This window comes from Erythrolamprus reginae, chromosome 6, assembly GCF_031021105.1.
Source record: "Erythrolamprus reginae isolate rEryReg1 chromosome 6, rEryReg1.hap1, whole genome shotgun sequence".
Taxonomy (NCBI): domain Eukaryota; kingdom Metazoa; phylum Chordata; class Lepidosauria; order Squamata; family Dipsadidae; genus Erythrolamprus; species Erythrolamprus reginae.
The window spans coordinates 72,004,905-72,027,540 of record NC_091955.1 but is presented as its reverse complement, the minus strand read 5'-3'; the positions used below and the strand labels follow the sequence as shown (position 1 = coordinate 72,027,540).

General features: G+C 42.6%; 1 protein-coding gene across 1 annotated transcript in view; it reads right to left on the bottom strand.

The window, feature by feature from the left end:
* The window catches only part of LARGE1 (LARGE xylosyl- and glucuronyltransferase 1), a 447,356-nt gene that overhangs the window by 53,093 nt on the left and 371,627 nt on the right, over positions 1 to 22,636 (bottom strand). The window contains exon 11 of the mRNA XM_070756235.1: positions 586 to 749. Coding sequence (XP_070612336.1) covers positions 586 to 749 — 164 coding nt within the window. The remainder of the gene's footprint in view (positions 1 to 585; positions 750 to 22,636) is intronic.

Sequence of the window (22,636 nt, the reverse complement as noted above, 5' to 3'; positions counted from 1 at the left end):
GATCTGGCAAATAGGGGAAAATCTTGTCTCTTCCAAAAAATGGGAACCTTAGAGGTGGTGCATTCTCCAAGCCAGTTGGACTTGAGATAAGGATTAGTGTATCTACACAAAGGTGTTGCCTTTGACAGATCTGTATTTCTTATATGTGTGGGTCAAAAAACTAATTTAGAAAGAAAATCATCAATACAACTTGGGTAAGGGAACTATGATGCAGAAACAAATTAATGAATTAATGAAAATATCTTCTTGAGTTACCATTCAATATTACTTGGTTATTCCTTTTTTAAGTAATTCCATATATTTAACCTAACTGCAAACAAAACCAATCAATCCATTCCAAGCACATATTTGCCTCAAATGTACATCATAGAAATTTCTCACTCTAAGCCTGATCTTCTACTTCTTGTTAGTCTAACTGCTAGTACTTCAAAAGAAAAGGAAACAACTGTGCTATTTACTGCCAAAAGGCTTAAAATATCATTTCTTCCACCAAGAGATTACATAGAAAATTTTCTAAAACCACCAACTGGAAGTAATTACATTTGCATAAATTGTCTATGAGAACATAACATTACAATTCCTTACCTGTCCATGGAGAGCTGTGCCACTAGTGTAACATCAGTGTTATCGGTAGCAAACTCATACTCATAGTGTAGAAAGTATAGGTGAGTCCGGTGGACTGTGAAACGCTCTCGCCGAAACTCATAACATAAGTCATCTTCATCCAGCTCGGATAGTTGTTTCTGTAGCTAATACATAATACAAAACTATAAACCAGAGAATATTAATTACCGGTAGAATCTTTTACTGAAGAACAAATATAAAATCAAGGGTCTCATACGATATCATATCTACTCTATATGACTGACCCCCCCACCATAAAGTCAGTTTACAAGCCCTATCAGTGGTACTCAAACTTTCTAATGCCATGACCCCTTAATACAGTTCCTCATAGAAACATAGAAGATTGATAGCAGAAAAAGACCTCATGGCCCATCTAGACTGCTTCTATACTATTTCTTGTATTTTATCTTAGGATGGTGTTGTGGTTAGCTCTGGCCCAGCTCCTGCCCCAAGCATTGTGGGGGAGACATCCACATTCTGCAGGCCTGTTTTGCCCCCCCCCCCGGTGGAATCTGCTGATGAAGGCTCCTCTGACCAAGAAGACATGAGTGACAGGGAGGAGGAGAGTGTGGCAGACAGCTCAGAAGGAGATCAATTATCTAGCTCCTCCTTGGATTCAGAACAAGAGTTAATGATACAGCCACGCAGGCGGAGAGCGATGCATAGGCAGCAACAACTGAGAGATTATAATCAAAGAAAATGAGGCCACCTGTGGTTGGGTGGGGCTGTGGTAATTAGTGAGGCTGCTATAAATAGCAGCCTGTGGGTTTGGCCATTGTGGAGGATTATCTGAGCGTTGTGTTTCGTGACTGCTGTACTGACTTTGACCTTTTGTGTGCTGATTTCCCCCCACTTTGAAACTAATCCCGAGCAAAGTGTGTTTCACTTTATGAAAGAAGAAGGGCTGTGAATTATCTCACAGCTGCAAGCTAAGTATCACAGAACTGATAAGGGACTTGTACAAATTACCAGTTTGTTTGGAGACAAGTGCTCTTGGCTATACCAAAAGAGGTCTTAGTGTAAGTGACTTTTCATTATAAAGAACATTGTTTTGAATTTTCAAACGTGTGTGTGTCTGAAATTTGCACCTGTGAATTTTTGGGAGAAGTCTACCAGAGAGCCCAACAGAACAGGATGGATATATGTTTATCCCAGGCATGTTTAAATTCAGTTAGTTTGGATTTACTAACCACGTCTGTTGGGAGCATCTACTACTCTTTCAGTAAAATAATATTTTTTTCATTTTGCTTTTGATCTTTCCCCCAGCTAACCTCAGATTGTGCCCCCTTGTTGTGGTGACCCTCAACCATAAGTGTAGCGCCAATTCTCCCAACAGAGCTTTAAGCTGATTGGCAGGAAAGTCAGAGGGACACGCCCCACTGTGAACACCTGATTGGTCGCATTGTAAAAATAAGTTCCAAGGTGCCAGAATAGAAGTTTTAGTTCCGAACACCATGGGAAATTTGTCTTTCCCCATGGTCTTAGGTGACCCCTGCGAAACAGTTCCCCAAAGGGGTTCCAATCCCCAGGTTGAGAAACACGGTAAATGAAGAGCTATTTCACACACGCCAGTGTAGGATTAATAGAGGTCAATGATTTGTGATTTTCTCTCCCTAAATAGTTGCCATGCTCGTTTGGCAATGAGGTAACCAGGCAATTCAGATGAGCCCAGGCTCAAACCTTCCTGCAGCTGTAAGTGTCTAAGACAGCATATGAGTGAGGCCACTGATGGTAATTCCTAAAAACTCATCCTAAATTTTGTAGAGAAAATAACTACATGTTGTGGTCCACCCTGCAGTCCCAAATGAATGTTCTATTTCTCAGTGTATTCAGCAGAGGCGGAATAACAATGCAGACACAGAGCTGGATTTAAACTGGGTCACTTTTATTAATTAAATTAAATTAATTTAATTCAACCTAACATGGACCCGCAGAGGTCAACTGAAATACTTCCGGGGGGGAAATGACGTAATAAAAACTTCCGGGGCAACTTAGGGCTTAGCTCCATGCTGATCCCGGTGAAGGGGCCATGCCCTCACCTGGACCCCAGCCATGCCATGCATGTGGGAGGTCTCGCCGTCCAATCTCTGGAAGGGAATTGAAATGGGCGAGACCCAGAGGCAAGTTCTCCCCAATTGCTCAGGCTGATTTAAAAGCCACCATGAGCCCTTGGAGAGAGTCTGCCAATCATCCCCAAGGATGCCCAACAAAGAACACGCACTTGCTAAACCCTTCCCAATTTCCGCCCCTAACCTGCCAACCCAATGACCAGAGGTAAGCCAATTAGAACTAATCGGGGAGGGAAGACACCCTTTAACCATCCGTCCCGCACCGCAGTGTGGAATAGGCAAAAAAACGGTCGCAGAAAAATACTGAGACCGCCAAAAATTCCTATTCGGCCCCATAAGGGCAACCCCTGTAGCACACTGACAGATAGGGAGGGCGGGCGGGTGTTCGCCTGCTCATTGTCCGGGACGAAAAGGAAGCCCCGAGCCTGCACAGCCCTTTATAAAGGGCTAGCAGGCCCCACCCCAGCAACGTCATCGGCCGGCGCCGATGACAGGCATGGCCGGGATCTCGGGGAATCTCGCAAGATCCCGGCCTTTCCAAGATGGCGGCTACACCAAGGGCTGCGTTTCCATGGCACTGCCGCAAATCCTGGCCGGGGGTGAGTCACCGGCTGGGCATTACAGCGTTTAGATTTTTCTTTGTAGACACTAGGGCCCCTATGCTGTTTGGCCCAGATAACAAAATATTTTGTGTCATTCTGGGTATGAGCCACTCTTGGCACTTTACCAGATGCCCTACTACCAATCTTACTGATTGCAAAGAGTCTTCTCTATTTGCATGCTATATTTTAAGAGATTCAACTGATGCCAACCTATAGCCATTTCATTTAAGCTTGAATTAAGCTTTTATGGCATGAAGTAAGAAGAAAAGCTGGAATGGACAGAAAACGTGGAAGAGAGACATATAGATACATTCTCTTAGGCCTCCTCCTCTAAACTTACATAGAAATAGGCATGTCGCAAAGTAAAACATTGGAACAAACATTGGCTTGCAGTTGTGAAAATATTTTGCAGGCATCATCATTACAGTGGTACCTCGAGATACGAGTTTAATTCGTTCCGGACCTGGGCTCTTAAGTCGAGCAGCTCTTATCTCGAACGACTTTTCCCCATAGGAATTAATGTAAATAATTTTAATTGGTTCCAGCCCTCAAAAAACTCACAAAGTTAGTCTAAATTATGCAGAAAGACATGTTTTTAATGAAGAAATGTACATGTACATATAAATGAATAATGAAGTTTCTTTCACTTAACTTGTAAACTTTCTTAAACTTTTAAATTTACATATGTTCAACTTCTCTGCCACCCAATCCTGTAGGACAGAGGTCCCCAACCCTTTTTGCACCAGGGACCGGCTTTAAGCGATCAAGAGAGGAATGGGTGAATGAATGGACGGAGGGTGGGAAGGAAGGAAGGAAAGAGGGAAGGGACAGGAACAGAGGAAGGAAGCAAGGAAACTTATGAAAGGGGAGAGTAAGAGGAATGAGTGAAGGGAGGGAGGGAGGGAAGAAGGTGGGAAGGAGAAAGAAAAGAAGAAATAGAGGAAGGGAAGGTAAAAGAGAGAAAGAAAAAGAGCAAGAAAGAAAGCAAAAAAGAAAGAAAGAAAGGGGGAAGGGACAGGAACAGAGGAAGGAAGCAAGGAAACTTATGAAAGGGGAGAGTAAGAGAGGAATGAGTGAAGGGAGGGAGGGAGGGAAGAAGGTGGGAAGGAGAAAGAAAAGAAGAAATAGAGGAAGGGAAGGTAAAAGAGAGAAAGAAAAAGAGCAAGAAAGAAAGCTGCAAGCACCCCCCCCGAGCCCCCCAGGCCGGCTGCAACCTTTTAAAACACGCGCGCCGCTTCGCAGCTGTCTCCTGAAGCCGAACGCGGAAGTTAGCGTTTGGCTTCAGGAGACAGCTCCTTGGCGCTTGTATCTCGAATTTGGGCTTGTAAGTAGAACAAAAATATCTCTCCCCTCCCAGCCCTTATCTCGAGTTTCTCTTAAGTAGAGCAGCTCTTATGTCGGGGTTCCACTGTATTTAGTTATCTAAACTACAAATTACAGGATGCGTGGTAAAGAAATCATAGCATCTGTAACCATTATTAAAACAACAAAAAGATTGATCAAATTATTTAATGTGCTAAGGAGGATAGTATAAAATGGCTTCCTTCCTACATTTAAAAAAAAATGAAACTATCTATTTTAGAACTGCTGGACTTTGTGGGAAGAGAGAGGTGGTACATGATGCGAATCTCTACAGGAACAGTGCATGGCTGTGATGGTAAAACATTCTCCTTCACAGCAGCATCCAGGAGGAAAGTCCCCCAGGGCTCTTTGCTAAGAGCAGCATTTTATATTTCTTCAGACATTGAAAGGTGTGAAAATAAAAGGGCAAGTACGCCATATGAATTTAGAAAGCTGTTGCATTCCAGGTTGGACTTTTACCCATGCAAGATTTCAGAAAGCCTTTTTTTTTTGCCTTGTTTCCATCCCTCAGACCATGATGGACCACCAATGAGACAGGAAATAAAATCGCTTCTGACTCAAGTAACCCTACTCAGGGATTTCAAACCCTTATCCCTGCTTGTTTACCTTCAATTATTTGCTACACTAGCTACGGATAATGGGAGTTATGATCAAACACCATCTAGGGACCAAATGCTGAGAATTACTGTATTAGGAGGTGAAATATACATTCACAGTCAAGTTTAGCCATACACACATACACTCATGCAGGGGTGGGCAGCAGGCAGGAAGGAGTGGAACACAGTTCCACCGGTGGAAATGAAGATGCGTGCGCAGCTCCAGCTGATCGGCAGCTATCATTTCCTGGATTACTGGTCTCGGTTCCTTTCCCTCCCTGCTGCTGCTGCTATGTCTGTGCTCCTTGCTTTTTTCCTCTTTCCTCCTTCCTGGTCTCGGACGAGCTTCCCTCTCTCCTCCCGTCTCCCTCCAGCCTCACGCAGCCACCTCCTGCCTGAGGTGGAAGCAGCACTGGCAGCATTTATGCTTCTGGCAGCACCCGTTCAACTAGCTACCTAGCCTGAGCTGGGGGGCTGACCCAGAAAGGAGAGCGCGAGAAACATGAAACAAATTGTCACCCCAGTGAACGATATTGGTAAGGTTGTAAGTCGAGGACTTTACAGTTCACTTGAACAATGATGATCGTTCAAGCCACTCCTATCTGGTCACATGGCCAGAAAGTGTGACCATTAAGCCACACCCACAAATTAAGCCACACCCACAGTGACAGTAAAAATGTTGGCTGCCCATTACTACACTCATGTATACATTCACATGGCACCAAAGCAATTTCTTAACTTGAAGTAGTTTCCTAAGCATTCTCTTAGTGGTTCCATCTAATGCTGTTCTCCATTTCGAAGAACTTAAATTTGATTATTTATACCCCATCTTTTCATCCAAATCTATGAAGAACTGGACTGCAACAATATATCACCTTTCCTAATAACCATGACTTTCAGGGTCATGGTCAATTTTTATTATCACCATTTGGTTGGCACTAAGAACCCTGTACTACATTATTTTAATGCTTCATAACAGCCATTTAAAATAGTAAGAGAAGCCAAACTATAGTTATATAAGCTACAGCAATATTTTTTTTGTTATCCACTGCCAACTCTAGACTTTTCTATCCCACCTCTAACCCACATATAAATTTCACATGATAGGGGCCTGATCTAAACCACAGCCTAAGGCAGGGGTATCAAACTGGGGCCCTGCGGGCCAGATGCATTACGCACAGGCCATACTTACTCCAGCTGCGCGAAGGGGAAAACATAGTGATATGGCAATGTGATGTTGCGAGTTTGAGATCCATGGTCTAAGGCAACCCCCTCTGAAGAAATCCTCATTACATTTTAAAATACAGTGGTACCTCTACTTAAGAATGCCTCTACTTACGAAATTTTCTAGATAAGAACCGGGTGTTCAAGATTTTTTTGCCTCTTCTCAAGAACCATTTTCCACTTACAAATCCGAGCCTCCAAAACTGTAACCAGAAAAGGCAGGGAGAAGCCTCCGTGGGATCTCTCTAGGAATCTCCTGGGAGGAAACAGGGCTGGAAAAAGCAGGGAGAAGTCTCCGTGGGGCCTCTCTAGGAATCTCCTGGGAGGAAACAGGGCCTCCACCCTCCCTGTGGTTTCCCCAGTCGCATACATTATTTGCTTTTACATTGATTCCCATGGGAAAAATTGCTTCTTCTTACAAACTTTTCTATTTAAAAACCTGGCCACGGAACAAATTAAGTTCGTAAGTAGAGGTACCACTGTACAAACTGACAAACTTCCGCGTTTGTCTTCGGGACTCATTGGAAAGCCGCGCGGCTGTTTTAAAACGTCGCCGCCGGCATGGGAGGCTTGCCAGCTGCTAGGAAGCCCCCCATGCCGGCGGCGACGTTTTAAAACAGCTGCGCGGCCCCCAATCTTCGGCTCCTCGCTAGCGCTGTGGAAGTAAAAACACCATCTGCGCATGCGCAGATGGTGTTTTTACTTCCGCAGCGCTACTTCGCTAAAACCCGCTCGTTGCGGGGGGTCCTGGAACGGAACCCTCGCAATGATCGGGGGATCACTGTATCTTTACAACAGGTCCTTGTACTTAGAACTGGCGCTGGAATATTCCCTTGGTCACATTTGAGTTCTTTACACTGGTGGGTGTTCAAGACTGTTGTGGTGTGCCATAACTGCCATTTGCATGCTTCACAATCAGTTTCTGACAAGAAGAGTGGAGAAGTTGGCAAAGTGGCAGTCATGTGATATCTCATTTTGTGACAGAGTTGCCTGTCCCAATTGTGGTTACTAACTGAGGACTATTTGTATTTTTTTTCTTTCTCATTGTCTGCCTCTGTCATCTTCTTAGCTTCCACTTACAAGAAATTACTTATTAAGAGTTACCGTAAAGATTATAATTAGCTTTAAAACTCTCGTAACAGTTGCAGTCTTTAAGCCCAAACATTAATTTTGGATTGTTCACCCACTCTTGTTTTGCTCATCCTCTTAAATTTCAGCATAGTTATCACTAAAAACGATCACAACCTAATTCATTTCATTTTCTCTAAAGCATAGATAATATCAGCATTTTAAATAAACTCTGAAATTGCTACATGAAATATCTTAATTTTCTTTCCATTTCTTTTCTTGGAAAGATATTTAACATCTCTTATCAATCCAAGTCATCAGGCTATGTAGATATAATTAAAACGCTGTAACTAGCTGTAACTGCATCACTGTTTTAAGATATCACATGTCACAATATCTTCCATTTCCAATTTCATGAATACCCAGGTTATATATTTATACATGAAAAACAACAATTATCTAAGTACTGTGGTCACAAAATGATTTTAGATTACTTCAAACTTCTAAATAATAATTTAGTTATGGAGTATGGAACAATGTTTTGAAATTAATTATTTCTCTACTATAGAAAAAGGGTGCAAAATACCTGCCCACTCTATATTTATTCCTTACTGTATTAACTGCAACTTCAGAAAAGTACCAGTAAGGAGCTATATCATATCTCTCTGTGTACATTTCTCCCTCTTCTCCTCTCCATCTCTGAATATGATAATTAATTCTGCACTTGTAACAATGTCCTGTCCTCCAGATAGTGGCCCAAAATGCTTCTTTGTCAATGAAACATTATATTAACGCTTGAATTCAATGATATGCATAGGTATATTGTGCCTTTGTGCCTACCGTTCCTGTCCTAGTGTCTTTTTATCTTTTCTATCTCTACTTTATACTTATATTATGTTAAACATACTACAATACAATACTGTATTTGTATGACAAATAAATAAATAAATCAAGTCACTGTACTACAAAGAATTTAAAGTCTTTCTATTAAATTGTAAGAGCCACTAAATTAAATAGAAACACCTCTTCTATTTTCTGAGAAATTTCTTCCCACTTTCTAAAGAACACAAATGTTTTATTGTTTTTCCATTTGCAACATTTGGGTAACAAATCTACTTTTGATTAAGTATAATAGATGAAATGTTGGTCTCTTTTGCAATCAATCCTTCTGAATAAGTTTAAAGAAATCCCAGGCTATTTCTTTTAAGCAGCTGAATGTACACCTGTAAGCGTTTTGGATTACAGACTAAGACTGCAAGGCTAAATTGTAAATATTATTATTTTAATTAACATGCTTCATATTTGAGCTGTATGAGCAAAGTTTGTGGAAAGCCAAATGTCATGCTTGTTCTGTGACATTTGGATGTCAGTATTGTTAATTCAAAAAATGGAAAATGGATTCTTAAGTATCAAGAAATAAGCAGGTAATCATGCACCTTGGGAGAAAAAGATAATGAATATTTGTCTTTTAGTGTATCATATTTCAAGCCCACTTACAACTTATTACATATTTCACACTGAGAACTAGATTTTTTAAAATTTCAGATAGGACTTTTAATTGCTATTCATTCTGTTCAAAAAGATCCTTATATCTTATTTATCCCACAGAACAATAATACACACTATCTTTCCAGGGATCACGATCTGTATGAATGATGTATGCCACTAATTTCTATGCATAACACACCTATATTTTATAATTATGTGATTCTGTACAATTCTGTAGCAAACTTTTATGTATTTTTGTATTTTATTTTATGCTGGTATTCTTGGATTTCCAGAAAATGCCTAAAACATAGTTGTTGCTTAAGTGGATACCTGATACCATCTTATTTTATTTTGCTTTTTGTCTTTTTTAGGTAGGCTTTGATGTGATTATTTCTATTATGATTCTGATCAGTTTTAATCTAAACACAGAAGTTTTAATTTTTGTTTTATATATGCTTTTAGATGAGAAAATTTGTTTTGATTGCATTTCAGTAGTAAGGTAATTAATAAATAACACCTCTTTAAAAATTACATAGAAGTATATTTGTTTGGAGGCATGATAATACTCATATCTCAGAATTAACCTGAAGCCGCATCTCTTAAAATTTTCTCTTTGATATGATTACACATAATCACTTGTATTCTTAATGTTACATGAAGTTCCAAACTATAATCAATCAAAAGAATGGGCACATATAAGAACATGCTGAGAATTGTCTTAATAGATTTGTTTTCCAGCTAGTAATGTAAGTGTGTAGTTGTTATAGCTCTTTTACCCAGTTCCCTAAGGAGCAGTTCTCCACAGGGAAGAAAAAAGATGTTTGCCCATATATGTTTATCACTTAATATTCATTTATTTAATTTCAATTAGTAATTATTTGCTCTAATTTCTAAAAGTGTTGCTGGGATTGTACTAAAAACACATAGAAATATCGATAAAACCTTAGCTTCACGATCTCCACATATAATTGTCCACAAGAGACATTTTAGAAATAGGATGTACAGTGTTCCCTCAATTTTCGCGGGTTCGAACTTCGCGAAACGTCTATACCACGGTTTTTCAAAAATATTAATAAAAAAATACTTTGCAGGTTTTTTCCCTATACTGTACCACGGTTTTTCCGGCCCGATGACATCATACGTCATCGCCAAACTTTCATCCGCCTTTAATAAATATTTTTTTTAATAAACTTTAACAAATAAACATGGTGAGTAATCATCTAAATGGTTGCTAAGGGAATGGGAAATGGTAATTTAGGGGTTTAAAGGGTTAAGGGAAGGCTTGTGACACTGTTCATAGCCAAAAATAGTGTATTTACTTCCGCATCTCTACTTCGCGGAAATTCGACTTTCGCGGGCGGCCTCGGAACACATCCCCCACGAAAATCGAGGGAACACTGTATATATACAACATTGTCCTGCTGATAAACAACAATTAATTAATGTTCTCCCAAGTATTGAAGTAGTTATTCTCAATTTAACTACGCACCTTTTCCTTTGCAAGTGAGTTATTTAGTGCCTTAAATAACTGTGAGAACTGGGCTTGCCAAGTAGCGCCAAAGCACTCTGCGCAGCTTCTCCAAAGATTGCTTATGAGTCAGTCTGCCAGGCCTTTCCTTAGAGGGGATCTCCTGCAGATCCGCTTAGCGAGGGATCTGGGCCATTGGGGGGGGGGAGGTGTCTCTTTAGAAAGGCAGGAACTGGCATGATCTCCTGACCTGAGGCAAAGGGCAAGCAGGCGAATTGCGGGCAGAAGGATGGTGAGAGCCAGGCCCAAAAGGCAGCTCACCCTGTCCACCCTGAGGTGGACCTTACCTATAAAGGTAAGCCAAATGCCTTACCTTTATAGGCAGTCATGTTGAGCAGAATGGGTGAGATGCGGATATCAGTGGGGAAGCATCGCTGGCGTGGTAGACTGCAGTGAAGGCAGGCAAGGGGCAGAGATCTGCTGGGCCATGTGGTTGGGCAAATGAAGGACCCAGAGTAGCTGGGCCTAGCTGTGAGTATAGGCAAGGTAAAGTAGCTGGGTCTAGCTGTATAGGCAAGGTAAAGTAGCTGGGCCTAGCTGTGAGTATAGGCAAGGTAAAGTAGCTGGGCCTAGCTGTGAGTACAGGCAAGGTAAAGTAGCTGGGCCTAGCTGTGAGTATAGGCAAGGTAAAGTAGCTGGGCCTAGCTGTGAGTACAGGCAAGGTAAAGTAGCTGGGCCTAGCTGTGAGTATAGGCAAGGTAAAGTAGCTGGGCCTAGCTGTGAGTATAGGCAAGGTAAAGTAGCTGGGCCTAGCTGTGAGTATAGGCAAAGTAAGGAACAGCAGGATAGTGGTGTGGTAAACTGGTTTTCTGAAGTGTGCAAAATCTTAATAACCAGTTCGCCTGAACCAATCCAAACTGGTTGAACCAATTATTATGTTGAATTTTAACCACTATATTACTCTCGTTGCAGGTTACACTTTCTGACCGTGGTGGGTGAATGGGTGGGTGGGGGGTGGGCGGCCTGTTATGCCTGGAAATTATTTCTATATTTGGGCCTCCAGGCCTACCAAATTTCCTAGTGTGGAAAACTGGTAGTGGGGATTATATGGAGTAAGGATGATTCATAGTCATAACAACATCATAACAGCATCTTGCTCTGCACTTGAGAGGTTGGAAATGGGAGGTATCTTCAGTTGGGACTGTACTGTAGTTGGACTATGTGATGGACTTGTGGGTATTGAGTAGGGACTTGAACTTTCCCTTGGGTGGGGAAACCCTAGAACAGAGGTCTTCAAACTTGGCAACTTTAAGACTTGTGGACTTCAACTCCCAGAATTCTCCAGCGTGCTATGCTATGCTGGCTGGAGAATTCTGGGAGTTGAAGTCCACAAGTCTGAAAGTTGCCAAGTTTGGGGCCCCCTGCCCTAGAAGCTTTCTGATTCGGGTTTCCCCAGATATGCTAATATGACATCTCTAATAAAATGTGACTTTGAGGAAATCCAATCATTGGAGATTTCTTTAGTTAGGGTTGTTACTTGGAACCCTGACACCCACCTTTGCTTGGACTTTGGGCAAGGTACTATCTAGCATTTTGTGTTCTATGCTTTGGAGGTACCCAATGTACTTCCAAGAAAGAGAAAGAAAGAAATACAAGTGATGCATACCATCAGTTCCTTTTGTACACTTACATTCCCAGCTGTTATTTTGGGAAGTTTATGATTGGAGCAAAGTCAAGAAAAGCAATCTTGCCAAGAGTGGCAGTCTTCATGCTAATGATTGCCAGTTTCTTTGTGGGCCCTTCTCAAAGATCGCAGTTTTGATAAATGAATTTTGTTTACCAATCATTTTTTTCCGGAAAAGTATTATCTAACATTGATAATTTTTCACATATTTATTTGAGAGTTACTATTTGGTAAATCTCAACATATGTTGAGTTGTGTTCAGATCTGGAGACCTCACCTACAAAAAGATATTGACAAAATTGAACGGGTCCAAAGACGGGCTACAAGAATGGTGGAAGGTCTTAAGCATAAAACGTATCAGGAAAGACTTAATGAACTCAATCTGTATAGTCTGGAGGACAGAAGGAAAAGGGGGGACATGATCGAAACATTTAAATATATTAAAGGGTTAAATAAGGTCCAGGAGGGAAGTGTTTTTAATAGGAAAGTGAACACAAGAACAAGGGGACACAATCTGAAGTTAGTTGGGGGAAAGATCAAAAGCAACATGAGAAAATATTATTTTACTGAAAGAGTAGTAGATCCTTGGAACAAACTTCCAGCAGACGTGGTAGATAAATCCACAGTAACTGAATTTAAACATGCCTGGGATAAACATATATCCATCCTAAGATAAAATACAGAAAATAGTATAAGGGCAGAGTAGATGGACCAGGAGGTCTTTTTCTGCTGTCAGACTTCTATGTTTCTATACAGTAGTCCCTCGCTATACCGCGCTTCACCTACTGCGGCTTCACTTCATCGCGGGTTTCTGAGGAAGTCGATCGGCAGATTTAAACAGCCTGCCGAACTCGATCGGCAGGTTTTTTTAAAAAAAAAAAAATATCTAAAATTGTAAATACTGTATTAAATACTGTATCTAAAATAAATACTGTGTGGGAGGGTTTATAAACACTTAAAACAATGAAAATTTACCAAACAATTACAATATAAATACTTAAATAAGTACTATCAGTCGATAAATTCCCCATCGTGGATTTCACCTATCACGGCCAGGTCTGGAACGTAACACCAGCGACAGGTGAGGGACTACTGTATTCCACTTTACAGATTCTGCATTTATAGTATAAAGTACCTCTTTCTTAACACTTCCATTTTTGCCCTCAACCAATTGATTTGCCACTATGGTAATGGAATTGGACCGCTCGCCTATGCAAACTCACACAACTTAAAATTCAGTCAGGTGTGCCAAAGAAACCTTTGTGTTTCTTCCTCTGAAGATCACTATCATTTGTAGAGTTGTCATAGCTATGCAGACTGCTAGCAAATTGTTCATTCCAGAGCTTCAGCTCTCTTTCTCGTTTGTATAGCAATGATTAAATAACAACAATTCCACAATGAAAAAAACTTGCATGCATACCTTATTAAATATACACAACCAACACCCCCTCCCCCCCACACCTGTGATCCATTCCTTTTCTATGGTGCCAGATGCTGAGCTGGTTTAATATTATATCTTACCTCCTTCCATAACAACCAATCATCAAACTAACAGTAGAAACAATCATTAACTTTAATTCAAAACACCGAAATACAAGAAGAAAACAAAATGTACAGGAAAACAAGCTAACAGCATGTTAAAAATATTTATTATATGGGAAGAATGGATTATTTTGCAAATAACCAAAGAAACAAACAAAAAAGGCAAAAGCAATCTAATTTATGCCCATAGTAATGCTTGTTCTTGGTACTTAGTGTATTGTAATAAGGCCAAAACATAACTGAGGGCAGCATAAAATCAAGTGAACTCCATTAGGTATTTAACAGATATTTGCATTCCAAACCAGCTCTCTTAATTACAAATTAAATTCTAAAGCAATACCTCTAATAACCTAACTTGCTAAATTGTAACAGCTTACACATTGAAAGAACCCCTTGAGGGTGAATTCTGATACTGCCAGATTGCCAGTGACAGGCATAAACCATTGATCTTGTAAACAATGAAAGCTACCATTCAGCCAGCACCCAAATTATCAGTGGCAAAGCTGTTTAAATTCCGAACTCTGTCTTCTTCTGTGAATGGCCAGCTTGTCTACTGGGCATGTATAATTTGCTTCCTGCCTTCAGCACTAAAATTACATGAAGTGCAAAGAAGCTCATTTTAAAATACAGGCATCATCCTCCCCTGTATTCTGCTGTTCTATTTTCTGAGTACAAAGTTGACTGCATTATCATCCATACTTCAACTTGTATACAGCAAGACAAGATTATAGGCTGTACTACTAAATAATGTCATTTCTTCTTTTGGTCTTTACTCACATTTTGAAAAATGTCTGGGGCTAGGAAGAAATACAGGAGAGATGGCAGCCTTAATAATTTCTTTGCAGAAAACAACACTGATTTTTATTAATGTTGATTGTTTCTTCATTGCTTATTTGACCCCTATGACAATCATTAAGTGTTGTACCACATGATTCTTGACAAATGTATCTTTTTCTTTTATGTACGTTGAGAGCATATGCACCAAGACAAATTCCTTGTGTGTCCAATCACACTTGGCCAATAAAATTCTATTCTATTCTATTCTATAATAAAATGATGGAAGTACATTACATTCATAACCATTTTGCACAGACATTAAACACTCTTGCCTAAAGACCCCAAATGACTGGTATTTTAAATGCCACCCCTGTCTTTTCATTATTTCCCACATGTCGTATCTGACATTTTTGAGGATCAAAGCAAGTCTGCTTTAACAAAACTGTGTAGGAAATCACAAATGCCATCAAGTTATTGTTCCTAAGCAGGTTGGATCACCAGGAAATATCAAAGCTAAAGGCTGGTTATAAAGGCTTTTTAAAAAAATGAAGTAAGGCTTCAATATAGAATATTTGCAAAGAAATCTACATAGATGTGTCAGTCTAGTCATTAAAACGATACTTATTAGAAACCAACAAAGGTCTTTTACCTTGTTTTTTGGTGGTGTTCCCAAATACATCATAACTGGTGTGCATGCTAATAATTAAATTCTGGTTAACAAAATGTAATTGCTTTGCTTACATAACATACTACACTCAATAAATAAATATTAATATGGCTCATGGTGATGGCTATGGAAAAAAATAGCTACTGACCTTAACATGCTAAAAACCAAAGTACTGAATCCCATGTTCGTCTAGCTAGCTATATATCCTATTTGTCTCAAAGTCAAATTAAATGTGTACCTACTAGACACATAAACAGACAACTCTTTTACTGTCTTTGTGGATTACCACCATCCTCAATCTCACTGAGGTTGTGGACCTACTTGCATGTTCAGATTGGGAAAATCCGTCTCTACAAAACAAAGTAAAAAGTATAGGATCTTGAAGATTGTCCCTCAGATAATCAAACTTCTAATTTAATGGCACTGAATACTGGAAAATGGAAGGTGTATACAACGGAGGGGAGGGAGAAGGTAGAAAGTAAAGAAACTCCTTAAAGCACATTAATGATATGGAAATTTGGCATATGTATTTGGTTTGATATTGGTATTGTGTTTTGTTATTTACATGTTTTATCTTAAGATGGATATATATGTATGTATGTATGTATGTATGTATGTATGTATGTATGTATGTATCTATGTATGTATGATTGGATACTGTAGCCTAGAGGATAATTCTCTGCCTTACAAGGCAAAGGTTGCAGGTTCAAGTCCCAGTGGGTATGGCTAGCTGATGAAGCCAAAATAAGGCCGAAATAGATCTATCCTAGTCTCCCTCAATTTTCAAATTCAGCAAAAAAACATGTGACACATACAGATAGAATTGTCGGCTATCAACAAAATTAACTGCCTTGGAAATGGTCCTGGGTTGGGCCGAGAGGCAAATAAGGAGCTGTGATGTTCCTTCAATACACCAAGGTGATATATATATGTGTAGATTGTTCTGAGTTCGGGTTTTGAGTTCGGGTTATATATTTCTCCATCTTAAGATAAAACATGTGTAAATAACAAAACACAATACCAATATCAAACCGAATATATATACCCAAAATAACAGAAACATGTCATTGTCTATATGGCTTGAAAAAAAGAAACTATTGCTGACTCAAATGAAGAATAGGCCAGGTTTTGTTAAATTAGCCTTCTCCAACTTTCCACATGTGTTGATTTATACCTCCCATCATGGATCTTGTTAAATAAGAATATATTAGTGCAAAGAGGTCTTTAATCAAATATCTGACAGGCTGATATGCATTTGGGAATCCTAAAAGTAAGTGTTTCTTATCCTCAGTGACTTTAAGATGGGTGGGTTTCAAATCCCCAAATCACATTACAATTCCATGGGGAATTTTGAGAGTTGAATTCCACCCATCTTAAAGTTGCTAGGATTGAAAAACATTGCTATAAGCAGTAAATAAAATAATCTTTGGCCTTTAAGATTTCCTCATAAGACACACAAGTACACACACCATATTTTTTGGAGTACAGTACAGGGGTTCCTCTACCTAAGAACGCCTCTACTTAAGAATTTTTGTAGATAAGAACCAGGTGTTCAAGATTTTATTGCCTCTTCTTAAGAACCATTTTCTACTTAAGAACCCAAGCCCGGAGAACTTTCTCAGGAAATTTGAGAGTGGCCAGTTTCCTGCTATTCCCCCTGAGTTTCTCTCTCTGGCGCAGTGTATGGGAGGCAGCCTTGCGCCGGGTGTATGGGAGGCGGGTGCTCCTCTTTCAGAGTCTCTCTTTTTTTTTTAAGCCTTAAAGTTTTGGATTTTTAAAATTCCCCTCCCCTTACCTTCTTCCTTTGGCAGCGACTGTCCTCCTCTCCTCTTCTTCCTCCTCCTCTTCCCACCCAAATTCCGAGCTTTTATTTCTCTCCTAATGGGTTTACATGCATTATTTGCTTTTACATCGATCCTATGGGGAAAATTGCTTCTACTTACAAACTTTTCTACTTAAGAACCTGGTCACAGAACGAATTAAGTTCGTAAGTAGAGGCACCACTGTATAAGACACACTTTTTTACCCCCACCCAAAAAAGAGGGTAAAAAACAGCCTCTCAGCAGTTTACCTCCTTGCAGCAAAGAGCAGCAGAGCCGGCTTAGTACAAGTCACTGATTATCTGCCTCCTGACACTCATATGATTGATTGATGTTGTGGGAAGTCCACATACTAAAATGAAAATGAAACTAAAACTGCACGGGGCAAATTGCTGGTGGGATCAGCAATCTGGATGAAACTGGCTGTTGTTTGATGCTGTAAGTGGCTGTTGGTTTCTTAGTGTAAGGAGGTAAGTCAATAACTATAAATGCCCATAGAACATTCAAATTATGAAAGTTATTTTTAAAAGATTGCTTTATTATTAACTTACAAAATGAAGAAGCTTTTTAAAATAAATGCTTGATTTGAAGAGGCTCAGGACTATTGTATCTTCTTTTAAATAGCAGAGAGTACTTCCAGAAAGCCAGATCAATTTTAAAGATCTGTAAAGGTATAATCTAAAATGTATATTTTCAGAAAGCCACATCAATTTTAACAGCATCTGTACAAGTATAATCTGAAATGACCTGTTTTAGTATTAAGATAAGGCAGCTGATTTAAACCCTCACATAGTCATGCTTGGACAAGATTAGTTTAATAATTGGGAGGAGTTAGTGTGATTAAATTTAAGAAAACTTTCTGGAATTATTATACAGTGGTCCCTCGATCATCGCGAGGGTTCCGTTCCAGGACCCCTCGCGATGATCGATTTTTCGCGAAGTAGCGGTGCGGAAGTAAAAACACCATCTGCGCATGCGCAGATGGTGTTTTTACTTCCATCGCAGCAGCGAGGAGCCGAAGATTGGGGTTTCCCCGCCGCCTCGCTGCTGCTGCTTATCCGCGTGCGCGCCGCCGGGGCTTCCCCCACCCACCCGGTTAGTGTTGTTGCTTCCCAGCTGGGAAGCGGGCCTCGCGCGCGCGCCGCCGGGGCTTCCCCCACCCACCCGGTTGCTGTTGTTGCTTCCCAGCTGGGAAGCGGACCTCGCGCGCGCGCCGCCGGGGCTTCCCCCACCCACCCGGTTGCTGTTGTTGCTTCCCAGCTGGGAAGCGGGCCTCGCGCGCGCGCCGCCGGGGCTTCCCCCACCCACCCGGTTGCTGTTGTTGCTTCCCAGCTGGGAAGCGGACCTCGCGCGCGCGCCGCCGGGGCTTCCCCCACCCACCCGGTTGCTGTTGTTGCTTCCCAGCTGGGAAGCGGACCTCGCGCGCGCGCCGCCGGGGCTTCCCCCACCCACCCGGTTGCTGTTGTTGCTTCCCAGCTGGGAAGCGGGCCTCGCGCGCGCGCCGCCGGGGCTTCCCCCACCCACCCGGTTGCTGTTGTTGCTTCCCAGCTGGGAAGCGGACCTCGCGCGCGCGCCGCCGGGGCTTCCCCCACCCACCCGGTTGCTGTTGTTGCTTCCCAGCTGGGAAGCGGGCCTCGCGCGCGCGCCGCCGGGGCTTCCCCCACCCACCCGGTTGCTGTTGTTGCTTCCCAGCTGGGAAGCGGGCCTCGCGCGCGCGCCGCCGGGGCTTCCCCCACCCACCCGGTTGCTGTTGTTGCTTCCCAGCTGGGAAGCGGACCTCGCGCGCGCGCCGCCGGGGCTTCCCCCACCCACCCGGTTGCTGTTGTTGCTTCCCAGCTGGGAAGCGGGCCTCGCGCGCGCGCCGCCGGGGCTTCCCCCACCCACCCAGTTGCTGTTGTTGCTTCCCAGCTGGGAAGCGGACCTCGCGCGCGCGCCGCCGGGGCTTCCCCCACCCACCCGGTTGCTGTTGTTGCTTCCCAGCTGGGAAGCGGACCTCGCGCGCGCGCCGCCGGGGCTTCCCCCACCCACCCGGTTGCTGTTGTTGCTTCCCAGCTGGGAAGCGGGCCTCGCGCGCGCGCCGCCGGGGCTTCCCCCACCCACCCGGTTGCTGTTGTTGCTTCCCAGCTGGGAAGCGGGCCTCGCGCGCGCGCCGCCGGGGCTTCCCCCACCCACCCGGTTGCTGTTGTTGCTTCCCAGCTGGGAAGCGGGCCTCGCGCGCGCGCCGCCGGGGCTTCCCCCACCCACCCGGTTGCTGTTGTTGCTTCCCAGCTGGGAAGCGGACCTCGCGCGCGCGCCGCCGGGGCTTCCCCCACCCACCCGGTTGCTGTTGTTGCTTCCCAGCTGGGAAGCGGGCCTCGCGCGCGCGCCGCCGGGGCTTCCCCCACCCACCCGGTTGCTGTTGTTGCTTCCCAGCTGGGAAGCGGACCTCGCGCGCGCGCCGCCGGGGCTTCCCCCACCCACCCGGTTGCTGTTGTTGCTTCCCAGCTGGGAAGCGGGCCTCGCGCGCGCGCCGCCGGGGCTTCCCCCACCCACCCGGTTGCTGTTGTTGCTTCCCAGCTGGGAAGCGGGCCTCGCGCGCGCGCCGCCGGGGCTTCCCCCACCCACCCGGTTGCTGTTGTTGCTTCCCAGCTGGGAAGCGGACCTCGCGCGCGCGCCCACGCCGTTGCTCGCGCCACTTACCGGGGCAAGAGGGGGAAGACCCAGGGGAAGCCGCTCAGCCCGGTGGGGAAACTCCACCATCTACGCATGCGTGGCCATAGAAAAAAAAGGGCACGCATGCGCAGATGGTGTTGTTTACTTCCGGGTTGAAAACTCGCGATATAGCGTTTAGCGAACATCGAGATCGCGAAACTCGAGGGATCACTGTACTGCCAAAATGTACATTTTTCCAATTCTTTGCTATTCCTATGGGTCAGGCACACATGCACAGAAAGACACAGCAAACAGTATATGTCATCTGTGCTGTTTGCTATTTGGCAAATTGCTGGGAAGCAGAGGCATTTTTCCTTGTTTTCCTCCCCAAAAACTAAGGTGTGTCTTATACTCCGGTGTGTTTTATACGCTGGAAAATATGGTAAGCATATCGAGCAATAGTTGTTGATCAACAATGAGATGAATGATCAGTGGATGAATATGGGGATTTTATTGTTGTTTACCATATACCTCAGGGACCGCCTTCTGCTGCATGAATCCCAGCGACCAGTTAGGTCCCATAGAGTGGGTCTTCTCTGGGTCCCATCAATGAAACAATGTCTCTTGGCGGGACCCAGAGGAACAGCCTTCTCTGTGGCGGCCCCGACCCTCTGGAACCAAGTTCCCCCAGAGATTAGAATTGCCCCCACCCTCCTTGCCTTTCGTAAGCTGCTTAAAACCCATCTCTGCCGCCAGGCATGGGGGAACTGAGATATACTTTCCCCCTAGGCCTTTACAATTGTATGCATGGTGTGTTTGTATGTATCATTGGTTTTTATATAATGGTTTTTTAACTGTTTTTTAGTATTGGATTTTGTTATATACTGTTTTACTGCTGTTGTTAGCTGCCCCGAATCTGTGGAGAGGGGCGGCATACAAATCCAATAAATAAATGAATGAATGAATGAATATTGCTGTATGCCACCCTGAGTCCTTTTGGAGAAGGGTGGCTTATAAATCTAAGTAATTAAATTAAATTAAATTAAATTACCTAGATTACTCAATACATAAAGAAGTATGATCAATATTCTTCTTATGCCACTCTAGCACATTTTTCTCTGGCTATTAAAGGTTTTTGACTTTTGTTGCTTTTGATGAGCACCAATTTAGATGCATTACATAGTATAGCCCCCTTACCGGTACATGAAATAAATGGCTACTACACGCACAACAAGAAAGAAGCTAAGTATAAATATGCCCAAATTTAAATTTGCAGAAGCATTTTGTTGAGGGACTTGAATGGCCAATTTTGTTCTACTTGATGTGAAAACTGCTATTATATTTCATAGGTACCTGGAAGGAGAAAGGATTCTGTATATAGCATTGTTATTAAAGAAAACTACCTACAATTTCATACACTTACACAATAATTGTATTTTAAAATGCCTCCTATTGTATTGCTTACAATACATAAATATATATAATGTAGGACATAAAACTTGAAAATATCAATTTCTTTATCACTTTACCACCACACATTATGTACTGAACAAAAATGTATGTTTAGATTATTTTCTTCTATGTTCCTATTCTTGGAGAAAAGTCCATTTTAATTCAGAATTTTTAATGCAAAAAGTTCTGAGTTAAACTGTCAGCCTTAATTAAATAAATTAAAAAACAAGGAAGCTCTTTAGAAAAAGCCGCCACACAATCAGGAGAACTTTTGTCTCAATAAATAGTGAAAGACGCTCCTATACCCAGCACTGAAGGAAGATTCAACTGTTAGTCTACATGGCACTGGACCAAAGTACCTCCGGAACTGCCTGCTACTGCACGAATCCCAGCGACCGATAAGGTCCCATAGAGTTGGCCTTCTCCGGGTCCCGTCGACTAAACAATGTCATCTGGCGGGCCCCAGGGGAAGAGCCTTCTCTGTGGCGGCCCCGGCCCTCTGGAACCAATTCCCCATGGAGATTAGAACTGCTCCCACCCTCCTTGTCTTCCATAAACTACTCAAGACCCACCTATACTGCCAGGCATGGGGGAGTTGAGACACCTTTCCCCCAGGCTCCCTATAATTTATGTTTGGTATGTATGTGTTGTCTGGTTTTGATATGATAGGGTTTTAGTTATTTCTTTTAATATTAGATTTGTGCAATTATAATATTGTTTTTTTTACCATTGTTGTGCATACAAATCTAATAAATAATAATAATAATAATAATAATAATAATAATAATAATAATAATCCAGTCAGTTTTCAGTAATGAGATGGAAAGGAGTACTGTTCAATTCTTTGTCACAGGGAACCCAATGTCTTGGGCTGGCTGTGCATTAACCTCCACTAGTTATTTTCTGGTTCAAGCTTCCCTGAACCCTCGAGAGTGCAAAAAACAGCACAACGGGCCAACCAGAAGTGCATTTTCCAAACTTCCCGTTTTTTGCCTGTTTTTTGCACTCCAGGGTTTCAGGAAGTGTCCCTGAACCCTCCGGAGTGCAAAAAACCCAGCACAATGGGCAAACTGGAAGTCTGTTTTTCAAAACTTCCGGTTTGCCCCATTTGGCCATTTTTATTGTGCCAGTGCACATGTACAGGGGTGGGGTGGGGATAGTGTACATGCGCAGGAGCAGCACAAGGGTATTGTGCATGCATGGGGGAGGGAAGGGGTGTGGGCACAGGCACGCATGCTAGTATGCACAGACACACCCTTGTGGCATGCGAACCAAAAAAGCTTCGCTATCACTAGCTTATATCATCTTAAGTTTAGACGTTGAACTGTTTATCAAGCAGGAAGAGGGAGATTGTGATCCTGCTATATAGAGCGCTGGTGAGACCACATTTGGAACACCGTGTTCAGTTCTGGAGACCTCACCCACAAAAAGATATTGATAAAATTGAACGGGTCCAAAGATGGGCTACAAAAATGGTGGAAGGTCTTAAGCATAAAACGTATCAGGAAAGACTTAATGAACTCAATCTGTATAGTCTGGAGGACAGAAGGAAAAGGGGGGAC